The sequence below is a fragment of the Crinia signifera genome, chromosome 9 (assembly GCF_055691185.1).
Source record: "Crinia signifera chromosome 9, ASM5569118v1, whole genome shotgun sequence".
Lineage (NCBI taxonomy): Eukaryota > Metazoa > Chordata > Amphibia > Anura > Myobatrachidae > Crinia > Crinia signifera.
Window position 1 is genome coordinate 150103895 of NC_139225.1, and position 18602 is coordinate 150122496.

Here is an 18602-nt window from a genome sequence, read left to right on the forward strand (position 1 = left end):
TTCATTTGGCAAACAACTGCTCGTTCACCGTGCCCACAGCACTTAATAAAAGCAGCCATTCCTTTTGGCTGGCTTGCTTCCTCCCTAACATGCACGTTATCACAGCGTGACCCGTTATTACCCATAATTACAGGAATAAACGTTCACAGCTTAATAGATATCGGTGGGTTATTACTTATCTGAGAGCTCCCCAAACACTCACTTCTACAGCTTCCTAGAACATCCCACAGTCAAGCAGGTGCGAAGGATACGAGGTACGATACTCAATCACCAAGTCTTTCAACTAGCAGCGAACTTCTAGCCAACTTGCTTGAAGCGGCACAATTTTTCCAGGGTATAACAAACTTGTTTTCCTATACCCCCAAAAATCGGATTTCTAAAGTAGCTAATCGGAAACAAGTGCGTTCCGATATATCTTCTTGTACCCTCCTAGCGGAATCAATTCCACTGAAGGGGCAGTTCCTATGTGTACGTCGGCACGTACACTCTGTCCTAACTGGACCTGTCCTACACTGGACTACACTGCGCTTGGGTCGTGTCCGTCCCACACCCGTTCGCCTCAGTTATTTTTCACACTGGGCGCTATACATCTTACGGTCTTATGCTTAAACTTGAAATATTTCTGTACAGAAAATCTTCCTCAGGCCGGTAGCTCTGTTAATGGATGTCACACGAGTGTTCCCTTGACTATCAATGGGAATTTAATCAATACTATTTGAATTTCTTGAATTTTGAACAATAATAAAAGAATCCTGTTTGTAACTCAACAGGAGTCTTACTCAATATGTATGAATTTATAATTATCACTCAATTAAGTATCACTACCCATCCTTGGGCATTTACCTGTACAGCGTACCTAGGCAATCACATGTGCCCGCACATGCGTCCGTCACGCAAACAGTGTCTCAATGAGCGGCAGACGTTGACACCCATGTGTCCGAGTCCCGCCTTCTTTTGTATACTTTGCAAACCTATTTGCACTTGTATTTAACTTAATTCTTCAAGAAATCCAAACAGTACACTCTTTCTATAACATTTGTGGTTAGCACGGATATGGCACTATGAATTTAACACCTCTTACAATACTGTAGATATCTCATATTCACATGGGAAAACAAATGCAATTTTACTCTTAACAGGTACAAACAAATTCCACACAGTACAATACCTCTTACAGTTTTTCCTGCACCTATACATTTGGGGTAAAGATCACAATAGTTACAAAAAGAAATTTTCTGTCTATTGAGCCTATTCAATACTACAGTTGCTGCTGAGAGAAAAAAAAACAAATAAATCAATCCTATTCAAATGCCCCCTTTCTAAAAGAAGTTCTTTGTCTAGGTTTCCAGGTTCAATCTATTGTCTCAACACCTTAATTTACATCTAAATACCCTCTGGCTGGCCCTTTTTAAAAGTTAAGAATCTTTTTCTTTGCTGTATTATATGCTTAGGAGAAAATCTGTCTTTTAGCCTGAAATAAAAATAAAAAAAAAATGTTATATATCATAACTTGGTAATAATTACTTTCAGTTTCAGGTTTAATACTTTAGAGTAACATTCAAATTTCATACTGCTTGGAATTTGTTGATTTTTAACTATACTTGATTTTTCTCTCAACTGGTATTTTATCTCTCTCTGCTTTCATCTTTCTAAAGTTAAAATACTTATGACTCAATCCTATCAATTATGGGAATGAAAGTTTACCATTAAACACTCTTAGCCACCTTGCCCACTATTCTCATTACCATATGTTGAAAGGTATACTAAAAAAAAAATAAAAAAAATTTATTTAGTAGAAATAGCATTTTTACCCAGAGTTCTTTGCAACATACAATTATACAATGGCCTTCTCAGGTTGAGATGGTCTGCAGTAAAATACCTGCAATTTATGGCTATACATTATTCCCTTATAATCCGCTTCTGCTGCACTTATAAAAGATGTGCATTTATTTAAAATTTGCACTGCTTATAAAACAATTCAAATTTAAAAAAAAACAATTCAACCTGAAACAGCCCTTGCCAATCATATCTGACTATTATTTAAAAGATAAACATCAAAGGGAGATACCATCACATGAGAAAAAAACAAATTATTAAAACATATTTACTTATAGAATTGCATCTTGATATTTAAATATAAATAAATGTTTTTCCTTTTTGTCCCAAAGTCCAAAATTAGTATCTTACAGATTATGCATATGCAGGCCCGGACTATCAGCATTAGAAGAACCCAAAACAAAACCGAAAAATTTAAAATAATTATTTCTATTTTATATGTGATCCCTCCCTTGCTGATCGGCTCAAATCTGCATAATATTGCATATCTTTAAGTATATAATATCCCACGACGAGCACCCATCTATTGAAGTACATTTATTTATATATGCAAAGTCTAACTAATTTATTCATTTCGCACGCAACTAATAATTGAATGTCCAGATTTATAATCAATGAATATTATTTATAAGTGTAAACTGATGAAACTGTATCATGGATTACAAAATATATCAATACAGGTATTTATACATGATAACGATTATATATTCCAGCATCCTTAAATAAAGCTAACCTCAGTGTTAAATAATGTGTATGTGTATTACAGTGCTGGGAGGGGGCGTGGCTTATGAAGAAGCAGCCATTTTGTGATACCAAGTCTTTGTGTCCGCCATTTTAGATACCGCCGCATGGCATTCAAACATCTTATGGTAACTGTCGGCCATCTTAGATTCCACTACATGGCACACAAAGGAAACCTTAACAAAAGACTAATAACTTCCGCCTGGCAATCACACATACTGACTGTATGTTCATAATTCCTTTCCACAACATTTATTCCAAATTACCTCTAGCTTGCATCATACGATACGCTCAATCCTTACAATATAACTCGCATATTCAGCAAACACACTTTACCTGCAGCATACACAATTAATATCATTTAAGCTACAATGTACTTCTCTGTACAGAACACCTAACTGGCACATACAATCTATGGCCTTGCTATATCATACTCACATCCCATGCTGTTACACACACACCATCCGAGCATCATGCTATCAACATTTGTTACATATAAGTTGGATTTATCCGATAGTTTATCTAGATATTCTCACATGATATCACACAAAGCATTCACACTCTTCAATACACAGAGTCCATACAATGTTCACGCATAGCCTTACACATGCATTCAAATACCAAGAATCCCTTTGAGAACAACACACTCTCTTTCATACAAAGAGTCCATACCATATACTACAGAACTCCTTTGCAACCAATCCCTTGGACACACACAGTGGCTAGTTTAACTATCCAGACACATAGCAGAGAAAAGCAAGCTATTTACACTCCTTGCATACAAACGATCCAGGAACTAGGCCTCTGCTTTTCCACATGGCAGCAGCAGGCTTAGACCTCACTTTGGCCCTTATTCTACTCGGCTCGGTACGGCCCGCGTGCGGCCGTACCGCCGATGTTTTTGTTCTGCACATGCGCAGAGGTCATTCTGCGCATGTGCAGCCCCCTTCGCCGCAGACGGATTTCGTCCGCCGCAAAGGGGGCGTATAGGGGCGTGAGGGGCTTCAGCCCCTCATTACCCTATGTGTACGCCCCGCGTTTCATGGGCGTTCCCATGCAAACGCGGGGCGTATGCATGGTAATGAGGGCATGACGCCCTCATTACCATGACATGGGGGCGGAAAGCTGACGTCGCCGGATGTCAGCTTTCAGCCCCCTTTCAAGCTCCCACACGGACGATTGTCCGTGTGGTCTGAGCTTGCGGGAGCTGCCGCGGCGTGCGGGCCTGCCTTCGATGGTCGTCGACCATCGAAGGCAGGGGGCAGCTCCCACCATGGTGGAGGCGTAGCCTCCACCATTTTTGTGCGGATCGCCAGCCGTCCGTGTACGGACGGCCGTGGCGATCCGTCGGGTGGGCGGCCCTTGGTTTGTGCGGTCGGAGCCCCGTGTGCGGCTCTGACCGCACCAACCAGAATAAGGGCCTCTATCCACATGTAAACGTACACGGCTATATCTACCAATTTAAGCATATCCTTACTCACATTCATAACATCTACACATACCCATATATATATATCAGATTCCAATCATTACTTTATCTCTTACAGTCACGTTTCACATACCTTCCAATCATTTGACCTTCTCAGACCTTCAACACTCTATACCTGAATCATACTCTCATGAATAAGCTCTATCCATTATCAATATTCCGAGCCATGCCTGATACACAGTAATATAAACATTTGATACTTATCCCTCACTCATGTCCTGGCGAGTCCAGTCCCATAACTCCTTCCGTCTCCTGCTAAAATCACACACTAACCTATTTGATTTTCTCTGGCTTTCAAGAGAACTCTCGGGGGAGGAGTTGATCCTATTGTCTTCCCCTGGTATCACTTAGCTTATGTTTACAGTATCTTGTGACTGGCTTAGCTGCTTTCCAGAGAACCATTCATTCACCTCCTTTCATTAGCCTACAGACACGCCCCTCTGTTACTGTATTTTAAATCTTATGTGAACTTATGATTTGTAATAACATGTGAGTGCAATATGATATGGAATTCTAATAACTGTCATCTGACAGTTATTATAATTTCGCACATTTTGAGTCCAAACATGACATTATGTTATATCTAAAAATATGTAAATTAATATTCGATCTTTTCCTTACTTATGAGATATGAATAATATTTATCTCAGACTATATTAATTTAGTGGGCATGATTATAATTATGATTTATGGAAATTATATGCTGGGAGAAATTAGGTATTGACAGTCGGCAACTGCTGTGGGCACGTATATAGTTAGCGCTACTAATGTCGGCAACTGCTGTGGGCACGTGTATAGTCAGCGCTACTAATATCGGCAACTGGTGTAGGCACGTATATAGTTAGCGCTACTAATGTCAGCAACTGGTGTAGGCACGTATATAGTTAGCGCTACTAATGTCAGCAACTGGTGTGGGCACGTGTATAGTCAGCGCTACTAATGTCGGCAACTGGTGTGAGCATGTGTGTAGACAGAGCTAGTGATGTCGGCAACTGGTGGGGGCACATGTATAGGCAGTGCTACTGCTGTTGGCAACTGGTGTGGGTATATGGTTACACAGTGCTACTAATGTCGGCAACTGGTGTGGGCATATGGTTACACAGTAGCGCCTTGAGTCCTGTTGGAGAAAGTGCGCTATATAGATTCTACTTACTGACTTACAGTGCTACTAATGTTGGCAACTGGTGTGAGCACTACGTATGAGCAGAGCAACTACTTTTGGCAACTGGTGTGGGCATTCTGAATAAGCAGCCCTTCAAATGTGGGTATATCCAGGAGTATTCGGAGCATTATGTGTAGCATAATGTGTGTCAATATCATATGGGCATTATGGTGCATGGCATATTTTGTAAGGAGAATTACGGTGTTTGGCATAATGTGTAATGGGCATTATGGTGTGCTGCATCTTGTGTAAGGGGCATCATGATGTGTGACATAATGTATAATTTGCATTACTGTGTGTGGTATAATGTGTAATGGGCATTGAGGTGTGAAGCATAATGTGTTATGGGGATTACAGTGTAATTAATACTTTTATGTGACGATGCCCATTCCCCATAAAGCTACGCTCCTACATTTTTGCGCGCTCCTACGGCACAAACTATCCCTGTTTTTTTAACTCATGGCACCAAAATGGCTAGTTACAGCTGTGTAAGGTGAATAATATTGTGCTACTATGTGGTGTAATTTGGAGTGGGAGTACTATTGTGAGGCCATTCCCCTTCCTTGAGAGATCACAAATTTTTCTTTTGGTTTGTGCTGTCCCTTTTGTAAAGCTTGGGTGGGCGCAAATTTATAGTTTGCAGGAGGGCGCCGAACCCCCTAGCACCGGCCCTGGCCTTCGGACACTATGTTTTGCCGGGAACTGCTGTGAAGCAGTCCCTAAGCAGGTAGGCAGGTGCGTTGCTGCACAGCATGACCTCTAACATCCCATTGCACAGCTGCACAACCTTGTTACCGTGCAGCACCTGAGCCCAAGCGCTGATGCGCTCAGCACTGCCCGGCATAAATATGTCCAATATGCATTTTTATCCCAAATCCCAGGATTGGAGACCCCAATGCTGTGACTAAAATTCTGGCATGTTTTGTCATAATTCCCGGGATCCCGCTAATTCCGATCCTGGGACATTTACTGCATGCAGGCAAATAGGGTTAAAAGTTGCTTACAGGAGAGCGGGGGTTCAGTGGAGGCGATTTAGTGGGGTATGGGATAACTCACCGACAGTGGGGATACTGATTCTCTGAAATGAGAATTCTGACTGTCAGGAGCCCGACAGGTGGTAAGTGTTTTCAAGCCCCTTGCAAGCTCAATGTGCTCAACACACTGCTGGCTTGGTGGTGAGCTGCGCTTGCCACCTATTGTATTCTCCCTCTATGAGGGTCGTGGACCCCCACAAGGGAAATTAGCCCATGTAAGTCGGGATTCCTACTGTTATGCTCCTGACAGTTGGGATTCCAATTTTGGAGAAACGACTGGTGGAATCTTGACGGTCCCTGAGTCATCCGATACCGGTTTAGTGACAACAAAATGCTATGGTATGGAAAGATCTTTGCAAGAAATCACCGAGGTGGCCTTATAAGGGAATGACTGGACCCAAACCATGCCTTCATTGAGCAAGACAAGCGCTCGGGCTCTAGATTACATGAGGTTGGTGCCACACGTTCACTTATCAGTTTACATGGACAGAAATACTAGCCAGGCTGTCACAATCTCAAATTCTTTATTGACACTGGGTTACTGTTAGAAACTCATCATATTTGGCCAAGACGCTAAGGGCCCAATTCAGCATGGCTAGCTAATCTGAGAAATAGTGGACTGCGGAAAGCCCATATATATATATATATATATATATATATATATATATATATATATATATATATATATATATATATACATACAGTATATATACTTAATTTTAAGTGTCCTGCAAAATACGCAAATACTGTAGGTAACATTTAGACACACAAACAAAGATATGTACAGACATTCCTCACTTAACGACCAGGTTCCGTTCCTACGAACAGGTCGTTTAAGTGAATTGGTTGTTAAACGAGCATATATAAAACCCCTTAAGACTTCTGAGACGCGGGTCGCTAAACAGGCAGGGCAGGTCGTAACTGCGAGAGGGTAGGCGGGCTGGTCGTAAATCAGAGCAGGCAGGGACGTAAGTCCAAGGAGTCACAGCACGGACGTTAAACGAAGGCCCGGGTCGTAAGTCCATGTGGTCGGTAAACAGGTAGGTCGTAAAGTGAGGAATGTCTGTATATAGTTTATACAAGTTTCATTTTTCATGTGCAACCTAAAGCTTAGGGAATTAGGTGCCTACACACGGTAGCTTATTTATTGCAAAAATAATAATAAATCTAAACACTAATCCCATTGTATCTATTACATTTTCTTTGTTATATAATAGCTTACAGATATTGTGTACTGTAGATTTCTATTTGTGATGTACAGTGTATACTTAAAAAAAATAAATGAATGTGGGGATTTTGGGAGGGGTGAGGAAACTAAGTCTTGGAAGGGGTGGTGGAGAGACGGTGGGAAATTGCCAATTGGGGGGTAAAACAGAAAAATAAAATGTTAGTGTATGTTGATGTAGGGTACAGGAGGTGTAGTGGATGTCCATACTTATCCGATGATGGCATTCAATTCAACTGCTTCATTTAGCCCATCCGGATAGATGGTACATAGTCTGAACATCATGTACACCTCCTGTTTACACAGTCTGTTGAAACGGTCCCCACTCCTGGGGGTCCTGGTAATGTGCTCAAGGCCTATCAGGCTAACACCTGTTGGATCCCCAGCATGTGTTTTGTGAAAATGTCTAGATACACTGTGGATGACCAAATGTTTGGTGATATTTCGGCGGTGCTCTAGAATCCGGGTCTTGATCTTTTGCGTTGTTCGGTCTACATACTTTAAGTGGCACTGACAACTTAAGACATAGATCATGTATTCTGTATTGCAATTCATAAAATTAGTGGGGTGTACTATTTTTTCCCTCCCCATCTATTAGGTTACTTTCTGATCTAGTTTTAATATTATTACATGTAAGGCATCTGTGGGCCCCACATCGGAAAAATCTGTTGGGTTTGGGTCCAAGCCATGATAGTGTAGAAGGCTTAGTGCACAATTAAAACTTTCTTAGCATGCTTGGTGCTAATTGGTTTTTGAGGGTCTTATTCTTTTTAAAAACTGAAAGAGGTCTAGAGGCAATAACATCCATTAGTAAGTTGTCCTGCTTGAGAATATTGTAATTTTTTTGTAACAATTTTCTTGATTAGCGTGGAATGGCTGTTGTATCTTGGAATATATGTAACTTGGGCATCTCGCTTTTTGTTCAAATGTATCCTTCTTGTTTTTGGTTCCAAAAGTGAGTTTCCATTTATAGTTAGTGTGTAGGGAATGGGTTAAGTGCAAATTAAAAGTGTTAGAATTAAGGTTATTAATGAATCATTGCGCTAAATGGTGGTCCCCATCCCAAATGATAAATAAATCATCTATGTTTCGGCCATGGATGACTAGATTTGCACCATAGTCACTGTCCAAAATGAGCTGCTGTTTTACTTCGCCTATACTGTATATTGATTGGCATAATTAGGCGTGAATCTGGTCCCCATGGCCATACCCATCACCTGTAAGTAGTGGGTATTTTCAAACAAATTATAATTGTGCCATAGAATATAAGTGATAGAATCAGTGATAAATTGTTGATATTTGGCCCCACGTCACCATCAGAGGACAATCTTTTTGAGATTGCCTGTATACCCTGTTCATGTGGGATATTAGAGTATAAACTTGTGACATCAAGCGTCAGGAATGAGGATGAATCCTTCCACTTGATGTATTTTACTTTTAACAAATGAATGGTGTCTTTGACATGTGACCTGAAGGTAGACACACGAGGCTGCAAGTAAGTGTCAACATAAAAGTATAAATTAGAAGAAAGTGAGTGAATGCCGGAAATTATAGGTCACCCAGGGGGTGAATTGAGTGTTTTGTGGATCTTTGGCAGGTGATAGTAATTGGGTGTGAGGGGGTTTTCGCAATAAAGAAAGCGGAGCTCTTCCCTGGAGATGACCCCCATCCTGTTCTGCATCCCTCAGGAGTTGTAAGAGTTTATATCCAAATTCTTTAGTATAGTTTAGAACAGGGGTGAGCAATAAGCGGCTCTCCAGCTGTTGAGGAACTACACATCCCACAGCATGACTTGCCTTAGTTTTGCTATTTGGCCATGCTGAAACTGATGCAAGGCATGCTGGGATGTGTAGTTCATCAACAGCTGGGATGTGTAGTTCATCAACGCTTATTGCCCACCTCTGCTTTAGAATAAAAAAATGCCCGGTACAAACTAACAAATACATTGCAAATAGCAATATATTCCCAGATCCAGTTACAGGTCCCGGAACATCAAAGGACAATTTCCATCTGAGCAAATGTGAGTAAGTATGAGGCTCCCTTTAATCTTCAACTGAGAGGGGCTGGAAGTGGTCAGCGCTGATGTCAGAGACCCTCCCCCAAAACACCTGGGAATGTCTGCATTATTTCAAACACAAAATGACAGGTTTCCGCCCAGAAATGCTGGCTTCCTGTCAATCAAACTGCTACTACTATGCTATCTGGAATTTTGCTGCTTTTGCGGCCCTTGCAGATCGACATTCATTTGATAATTGGCCAGATTGCAAATTCCTGGATTAGCGATCCATTCTGATTCAGGCCCTTAGTCCCTAATGGATTGAATGTGAAAGGCAAAGCTGAGATTTGATGGGTTGGAGAAGAAAGAATGGTGAGGGACACAGCTGAGTTGATGGTTTGGAGAAGGCAGAATGGTGAGGGACACAGCTGAGTTGATGGTTTGGAGAAGGCAGAATGGTGAGGGACACAGCTGAGTTGATGGTTTGGAGAAGGCAGAATGGTGAGGGACACAGCTGAGTTGATGGTTTGGAGAAGGCAGGATGGTGAGGGACACAGCTGAGTTGATGGTTTGAAGAAGGCAGAATGGTGAGGGACACAGCTGAGTTGATGGGTTGGAGAAGGCAGAATGGTGAGGGACACAGCTGAGTTGATGGTTTGGAGAAGGCAGAATGGTGAGGAATGAAGCTGAGGTGGAGGGGTTAGAGAAGGGAGAATGGCAAAAGACATAACTGAGTTGGGTGGGTTGGTGAAAGCAGAATGGCAAGGGATTTTGCTGAGTGTGTACACTCAATATAGTTAACGAGCCTCGCTGTCTTCTGAACATGCGGGTCAATCTGCATGTTCAGCACGTGTGCTCAATATCGAGACCCGTGGCCCGATATTGTCAACTATGTCATTTAATGTCTGAGGGCTTAAGAAATTTGTGAATTGCATTTAGTGGGGGTGGGGGTGGAACATCATTTATTGTGTATGGGACTTAAGAAATGTGTAAATTGCAGTGTGGAATTAGATTTACAGGGGAAAATTTACTAAGCTCAGCCATCAAGGCAGAGAGGCTGTTAGGGATGATTACGAACGGCCTGAGAACTCGAGAAGTTTACCTGGCTGCCGAGTTCTCAGAAATCTTATATTCTGAAGGTGAACTCATTGATATTTTTCTGCCAAGTTTACCGCCAGCTAAATACAGCCTCAGTCAGATCCGTGCAACTCTTCTCGGTGTAATCTCTTTCTATACTTTTAACACCTGTGTCAGGATTTTAGGCACCTGTGAACTAAAATGCATTTACACATAGATGTCCCTCAGCAGTATGCTTAGAATAACCTGCGCAGATCTCTCTGCTTCTCTATTAAACGTGTTGATGTAAAAAAAATAATAATTGGTGAATAGGTCAAGTAGGGTGTGGATGGAGAGCGCAGCGAGTCACCGAGCCTGAAGCATGTTGACCTTTTGACCATTTCGACCATATAACCATTTCGACCAAGGTGCAAATTGCTGCTTTTTGTGTTTGTAAATTCAGAATCCTTCTGCTAAGAAGCCGTGACATCAGCGGCGAAACTATAGCACCGCAGCCCCCGCCACCGCGGGGGGGGGGGGCGCGCTGTGCATGTGGGGGGGCCGGGGGCTGCGATGCTATAGTTAAACCCCCAGACTTACCTATCTCGCTGGTCCCGGCGGCTCCGTTCTTCTGCTGAGGACCACCACAAAATGGCCGCCCCCATATAGCACACAGTTCTCTGAAACTGTCTGCTGTAAGGGGGCAGCCATTTTCTGGTGGTCCTCAGCAGAATAACGAAGCCGCCAGGACCAGCGCGATAGGTAAGGCTGTGGGGGGTTGAAGGGGGGTTTGCATGGGCGGCGGGGTAGGGGTGCTTGGCGGGGGGGCGCCCCCCCCTAACGGCGGAGGGGGCGCCCAAAATGTAGCTACGCCACTGCGTGACATTCTGAAGAAATAGCAATTCATAGTGTAATAGAAGTGGAATCTAGGTTAGATAAGTTCAACAGCTCTCATATCCCAAATATACTATATTAGTAACACAAGACCTGAATATACTACACAGCTGAGTTTTTTTTTAATCATATATATTTCCTTTCTTCTATATACACTTCTACATTTATAGTTAGCTCTGTGACATGAATATACAACAATGATAAAATTCTAATAATTAGAAGAAATTAAAAGTTACACATTAGACAGATTTTCCCTTTTAGTTAATGCGCCAAATCCACACTTCTTAAATTCTTCTGGCCTGTAACAGGCTCTGAAAGTCAATATAATAGTCGACACAAATGGTGGACGCAAGTTTTTGGAGTTTTTCTTCTCCATTTTGTTTCCTACTTTTACTTCAGCTACGATTCATGTGGACGGCAATTGGGGATAATAACCTGTGACCAGAGAAGCAAGGAAACTTGGCAGGAGCCTAGACGCATGGTAGTTTTAAGAGAGTAGGAGGCCCGTGTGGAGCCTCTTTTGTCCGGACCCCTCCTCCCTGCTCATAGCCGCGCAGCGCAATAAAATCTGAGCACTAATGCGCAAATCCCTGGAAATTTTTTCTGGTAGTCTCCGCTGCTGTCATCATTGGACTTCGGAGGAGTAAGTATTAAACGAAACTCGGGCCTTTATAAATACTCCACTGCCTAGGAGGGTGTTGTATGTTTTGTACATGTTTTGTACCTGTCAACCTTTTCACAGTCAACCTTTTGACCCTACACTATTATGTGTAGATCTATTATACCACACCCTCTGTTCACTGTGGTGGTTACCATTTTAATTGGCTGTTCCTTTCATATCTGTCTGCATTCCAGGGGATCAGGATTGCACAGGCCTTTCTCTCTATCCTGCTTAGTCGGGACACCCAGGGAGAGAGTAGTCAATAGCACCTGAAGTTCTAGTCTGTGTGTAGACTGCAGTAATGGCTGCCTGCGAATCCAGGCGTATCGAACTACAGGATGATTATTTGTTAAGTTGACTGATGATGATGATGGTAGCTGTCCCCAAATCCTGGCTCCTACCAGCAGTTATTAGAATAATGTTAATCACAAGGGCAGGGAAAAAAACAAAACTGACGCGTTTCACCACATGTAATACTGCTCGTTTTCTTCAGAGGAATTGCTTGTGAGTTTGGTGATATGGGGTGAGTTCCTTTTATGCATCTTGTCGCCCACTGTCCCATACAGCCCAGAAAGAACTATTTTCATTCTGAATTTAACGTCCTTTGAGTTAAAGATTTTTATTGGCTCATATTTTATTACGCTGTACTAACCTGGAATAAAATGAATTCTATTTTGGGCACAAGTTGACTAGATAAATCTATATTGAACGCCCACTGTTTTTATGTGTTTTCATAACAGGACCAGTAGCCCGGACGTAGGACTGCGACCACAGAAGATACATGTTATTTCAGAATAAAAAGCAGTTGGTTACCTAATTTCTGATGCACCGCAAGCTTCTGTCACTTATCAGCTCATTCCTGTACCTGTAGAATCTGTAAATGGCACATGAAACGCTTAAAAACTGAAACTGAATAGATAAAAGCCTATGAGTGACCCGTTCGTAATTCGTCTGTTTTGGAATAAGCAAATAGTTTTGGTAGTTATCTACCTTTTGTCAGACCATTCTCTCTTTCACATTATCACTATTGGTCCTAACATAGAAAGCAAAGGATATGAGGAACATTGGTGCTCAATATAGATACATCCAGCCAACCTGTGCTCAAGGGGTTTCTAGATTCCCAACACAACTCACAATGGCAGCAGAATGGACTAGATTACCTCAATTTAGAGGAATGTCCTGGAACTTACCTGCTACTAAAAGTAACCCGGAAGGTCTTCAGGAAAGCTTTTCTAATTACTTTTTTAATTGCTTTATTTCTCAACCCATATATAATAGGGTTCATCATTGGAGTTAGCAGGTTGTACCCTATCGTAGCCACCCTGTTTCCTATACCCGCTGTTCTACCCCCACTGGAAGATGGACGGAAATACACGGAAATAATAGTCCCGTAGAACAGGCAAACTGTGGTGAGATGAGAGGAGCAAGTTGAGAATGTCTTCTGCCTTCCTTGGGTAGAATTAAGCCGGAAGAGCGCCACCAAGATGAACATGTACGATAGGATAATACATATGAAAGGGGCACCCACCGATACCGCCCCCTCAGAAAGAATGAGAGAGAAGTTTGAAGTAGTATCTGAGTCAGAGATAGACAAGACCGCCGAGATTTCACAGAAGAAGTGGTTCACATTCTTTATTCCTGTGTAGCGTAGAGTGGTCGCCATCAGCGTATGCAGTAAGGCGTGGGAACAAGCTGCTGCCCAGGAAATGACCACCAGCAAGATGCACAGGCCGTGTCTCATCATTGCCGTGTAAGTCAGCGGGCTGCAGATGGCCACATAACGGTCATATGCCATGACAGCCAGGAGGTTGTTCTCCAAGTTGCCAAAAGAGATAAAGCAAAACATCTGGGCCATGCAAGATTGGAAGCTGAGGGACCTGGTGGTGGACATCAAGGTGGAGAGAAGAGTTGGGATGGTGCTGGTGGTGAAGCCGATATCAACCAGGGAGAGGTTGCTCAGGAAGAAGTACATGGGTGAGTGCAGCATCTGGTCATACGCAATGCAGGAGAGGATAATCAGGTTTCCTGTCAGTGTCACCAGATACATGACAAAGAAAATCGAGAACAGGTAAATCCGCAACAGGGGGACATCGGAGAATCCTAAAAGCACAAACTGGAGAGAGGAGGAATTTGCAACGAACATCACAAACTGAACTAGAAAAACAGAAAATATTTAGATGTTAATATAAAAGTTATATAGACTGATCAATAACACATATTATTGTGTGATGCCGATCTGAATAATTATGTATCCCTACCTACTATAATAAGATAATAAGTGATGAGGGAATGTAATGGGAGAAAAAGCAGAGATTTGGTGTCTGTGTACATACAGGGCACTGTCCTGGTTGGTAATTGATAAGGTCGAAGCCTTATTACTGGGGCCAAGAGCTCTTTGCTGCCATGGGCTGTGCGCTCAGTGGGTGCCATACACCACAGTTTGGGGGTGACAGGATCACAATGTCTGTAGCAAGGAATTGCCCTCCACCTGTCTGGGACCTGAATAATGCTATAAATGGAGGTTTGCTACCCAGATCTATGGGCAGATCTCAGGGGATTGTATTTAAAAAAAATAATCTTTTTTTCAATTAAGCATATTACTAATCACAATTTACCATTATATGCATAGCCCCAAGTTAATGGTGGATTTACTAACTGTAATACTATGGTATGTTCAGCCTTCTTAAGAGGCTTTGATCACCATTAGAAAGTGCATGGTCTGAACCCCTTTATAAATACTAGTAGTGCATGGAAATGTACAAGATTCAGCAATGTACTGTAGAGAGTACCCGATAGTCCTGTGCAGTATAATATAACCCCTACCAGGGGTTTCCCCTGTGCTCCTGCTGGCCAATCCAACCCTGACTAAGACCTATGCCTTCACTGTCCGACCTTCCTTACCTGTGTTCCTGTATTATGTGCAGAGAAGGGAACTGTTCCAAATTATTCAAATACTTTAATGTAGTTATGAGTCCAGGTGTCCGATGGAGAATGTAAAGGGTAAATGACATGTTAGTGTGGCTGAGATTAGAAGGTAAAGGATGGAAGGTACAGGGCTGTCATTAGCTGTAAGCGGAGGTTAGTTTGGGTGGGAAGGGAACAGAAGAACACGGTGAGCAGAACATTAGATAATGCCGAGAATTTCCAGGCAAACGTAAGCCGTATAAATAGTCCTGGAACTGGCTGTGTCAGGAGTACAGGCAGCAGCTCCTTGGGGGCCTTTTCCCTAAACAACTAACTAATGAGCAAGACACACAGTGTAATTATATTTAATTAATGTATACCTTGTGGATCTTACTGTAGAATATTTACAGAGGGGAGAGAAAAGGGACTGTTTTGTGGGAACGCACTAGTAATTGGGAATATAATAAAATATAAATTTTATTTATTATTTAATTTTCCCTGTATTATGATACGGAAGTTAGGACAACAGTGAAAAGTAGAGGTAAAATCACAAACATACAAACATATACACTTAGGGCCTTATTCTAGTGCACTGCAGGTGGGGCAGATGTAACAGGTGCAGATAGAATTAGATTAACACTATAAACACTCACTGGCGTGCCGCACTGGGCTTTCTAGCTTATAATAGTTTTTGGGGTGCCACACCCTGCACCTAGATATAGTGCTAGGGATCCCCAATATACAGAGAAGCCTTGACGTGGCTTGGGGCATATCATACACCTGCACAGGTATATGTAACCAATATCTCTGAATTCTATTATCATGTAGTGTTCAAGATTGGTTACGAATACCACTCAGTGTGCTGGGGGAACCAATGTCTTGTTTTACTTATTCAGTATTAACCCCATCCCTTGCATCCCCATCACCTATCTACAGGACTACACACCCCCAACAATATCAAGGCTCCTCCCATCTGAGCCCACTCTGTCTGAGCCGCATCACTCTGGGCTGCCGAAGTCTCGCGATAACGGCAACCCGGAAGTCTCGCGGCAACCCTGACTGTGGAGCCCGACAGTGCGTCTCAGCAGCAATGAGCACCTGTCGCGGCGAGCACCGCGAAAAGGATTAAAACATCTTCACCGACATCCAGAAGGGGTAAGCAGAGGTAGCGGGACGCCGCTCCCTGCTCTTTTCATGTGGTATTGGGGACATTCTCATTACATCTTCTGACACTTCTTTATTTGATGAACTCAATGACATTTTGGAGACATCGGTGAAATTTTTCTTTCCCTGATTTACACTCTACCTGTGTATATTTATCTATATATTTTCCCCCCCTTTTTGAATAGCCCTTTTTAATTACAATATCCTAATGCTGCTTAGCGTTCCCATTCCCCATCCCCCATTCCCGCCCCATCTGAGACCACTGCGGTCACCTACTGTAGACATAGGTCCCAGGTGAGGGACCTATGCTTACATAGGGGTCCCAATAAGACACCCTAAATCCCCAGTTTGGGGGCCACACTAGAGTGATACCCCGCTGGCCTATTCCTGTGCGGCTAACCAGGACTCCATACATTTTTTATAATGAAACACACATAGTTCTACCTTACAACAGATTTCTGTCTTTTGTTCATTTATTTTTCCATCATTTTCCTCTCAGTCGTAATTGCATGCCCCTTGGGTATCTCCTGGACATACCCCTATACTTAGCTAGCTCCATAGATAAACACTCAATTAATTTGAGCACTGTTGTCCACATCTATAACGTTACAGAACTTGCCTACTTTTAAATTCTCCTTTCCGGTAGAAGGCCGGAGAGGAGTCTGTCAGCATCACGTGTGGGGGAGGGGGGCCTAATGTAGATGTCATCAAGCCCCTCCCCAGCACTGGAAATCCCCTCAATTTGCAGGGCCTCGCGGAGGGGTGGGGCTAAATGGGGATATTTGCATATTTAGCCCCGCCCTCGCAGCGAATAGCTGCAAATCGCGGTAATTCAACTATGGGGCAGGGCAACTGCTGGGAAGAACGGGAGGGTGAGGCAGAATCCGGGAGGATTGCCCACCTTTATGGGGGGGCCGGGAGGGGGACACGATTTCCGGGAACCTCCCGGCCAATCCGAGAGGGTAGGCAACTCTGATACAAAGGCACCTCTAAACCAGGTGTAAAACAAAAACACATTGATACCTTAATAAAGAAAGGTTTATATTTATAAAACCTATATTGCATAGCTTATGTTCACCACTTACATAGATGATTAGTGGTTTTCAAAAGAAGAAATAGCAATAAGTGCGCAACAGGAATTGGGGTGCAGCTTGAGACAGTATACAAAAAAGTGACATCCAAACCACTTTACAATGCATAGAATAGGAAAAGTGAGTATACAATCAATAAAGCGCTCTCCAATATCACCATGTGAAAAAAACACATAAATAAAAGAACAATGATACTGTCCCTTTAAGTGGTCTCCTCAATTTTCAGGTCGACATATATAATCTGTATAGAAAAACTTGGCTTTTATGCAGCCATTTAAGCAAGCATTTTGGCCAAAAGAAAAGACACCACAATTTAAGTGCAGACTGTAAATGCGGATTTTAAGTGAGTTTAAAATACAGATGGACACTCACAAGCAGGCTGTATGTTTAAAGCATTCAGAATCTCCCTCTGGCAAAACAGCAACTCTTCTTTCAGAAGTATAGGGAAATCAGGAGAAGAACAAAACAATAGTGCAGATCAATTTGATAAAAAGCACCTTTTAATCTAAGATAAAACTCACATAGGTAGACAAAGTAAAAGCATATAAGGAATCCCCAACGCAAAGCTGGAACCAGGAGTCACAGATCTGTCTCTGAATAGAATGGTATTCACTGACCCTCCGGAAGGGTCAGGCTCAGGAAACAGACAGGAGCATCCAGGTAGTTCAGCGATGAGGGTCCACAGGTCCTAGTTAGCGCCAAACGCGTTTCGGTATTCACCTTTTTCAATGGCATAGCTAGGAGACGTCCATATGCGCATATTTATGCGCCATGTAATTCCTGTTCATCTGCGGCACCTGCCGCTGTTCGCGCATGCGCAGTTCATTTGCCAAGATGGCGGTGCGTTCCAAATACCCGGAAGTTCCGGGTTTTTGCGTTTCACTCATTCAAAAGTGCTTGGTATAGTGCACTGAGCCATCTAGGTAGAAAATGTGTAGGATCAGAAGCATGCTGAACATATTACATCTAATACAATACAAATCTGTGGATCTTGATACTATTAATTGAGGATAAATCCCATATAGATGAATAATATAAACACTTAATGGTAAAAACATAATAAAATCCTTAATAAAAAGAACTTTATTTATTTAATAATATATATTAAAATATTAAAAATATGTATATTATAAGAGTATACAAGAACCACAAAAATGTTTACAGGGATATTTAAAATAGGGCATATGTATCTCTGGGAGCATCGATGTTGATATAGTATCCCTGCTTCTCAGGTCACATATGCCCATCACGCACAGTGTAAAACAGAGATTTAGAGAAGGAAGAGTATAACGAGTGACATTTAGTGTATACAACCAATAAAATACAGAGGATCACGTAAGAAAGTGCTT

The 18602-nt window shown here is 42.3% G+C and overlaps 1 protein-coding gene across 1 annotated transcript; it reads right to left on the reverse strand.

Annotated features, from left to right (window-relative positions):
* Positions 1-13090: 13090 nt before the first annotated feature.
* Positions 13091-17988, reverse strand: LOC146036977 (olfactory receptor 1f45-like). Its single transcript, XM_083160802.1, has 3 exons — positions 17871-17988; positions 13285-14248; positions 13091-13127 (listed from the first exon to the last, which is right to left on the reverse strand). The coding sequence occupies exons 1-3, from the start codon at positions 17986-17988 to the stop codon at positions 13091-13093; spliced, it is 1119 nt and encodes a 372-aa protein (XP_083016928.1).
* Between the last annotated feature and the right edge of the window lie 614 nt (positions 17989-18602).

What these genes read in the sequence shown, in the direction of transcription:
- LOC146036977 (XM_083160802.1), bottom strand. Translation starts at nt 17,988, where the DNA reads ATGCCATTGAAAAAGGTGAATACCGAAACGCGTTTGGCGCTAACTAGG. An exon ending in GAGCCTGACCCTTCCGGAGG is followed by an intron (nt 14,249 to 17,870) that starts GTCAGTGAATAC and finishes CTGTTTTTCTAG; the next exon opens with TTCAGTTTGTGATGTTCGTT. An exon ending in CGGGTTACTTTTAGTAGCAG is followed by an intron (nt 13,128 to 13,284) that starts GTAAGTTCCAGG and finishes TTTCTATGTTAG; the next exon opens with GACCAATAGTGATAATGTGA.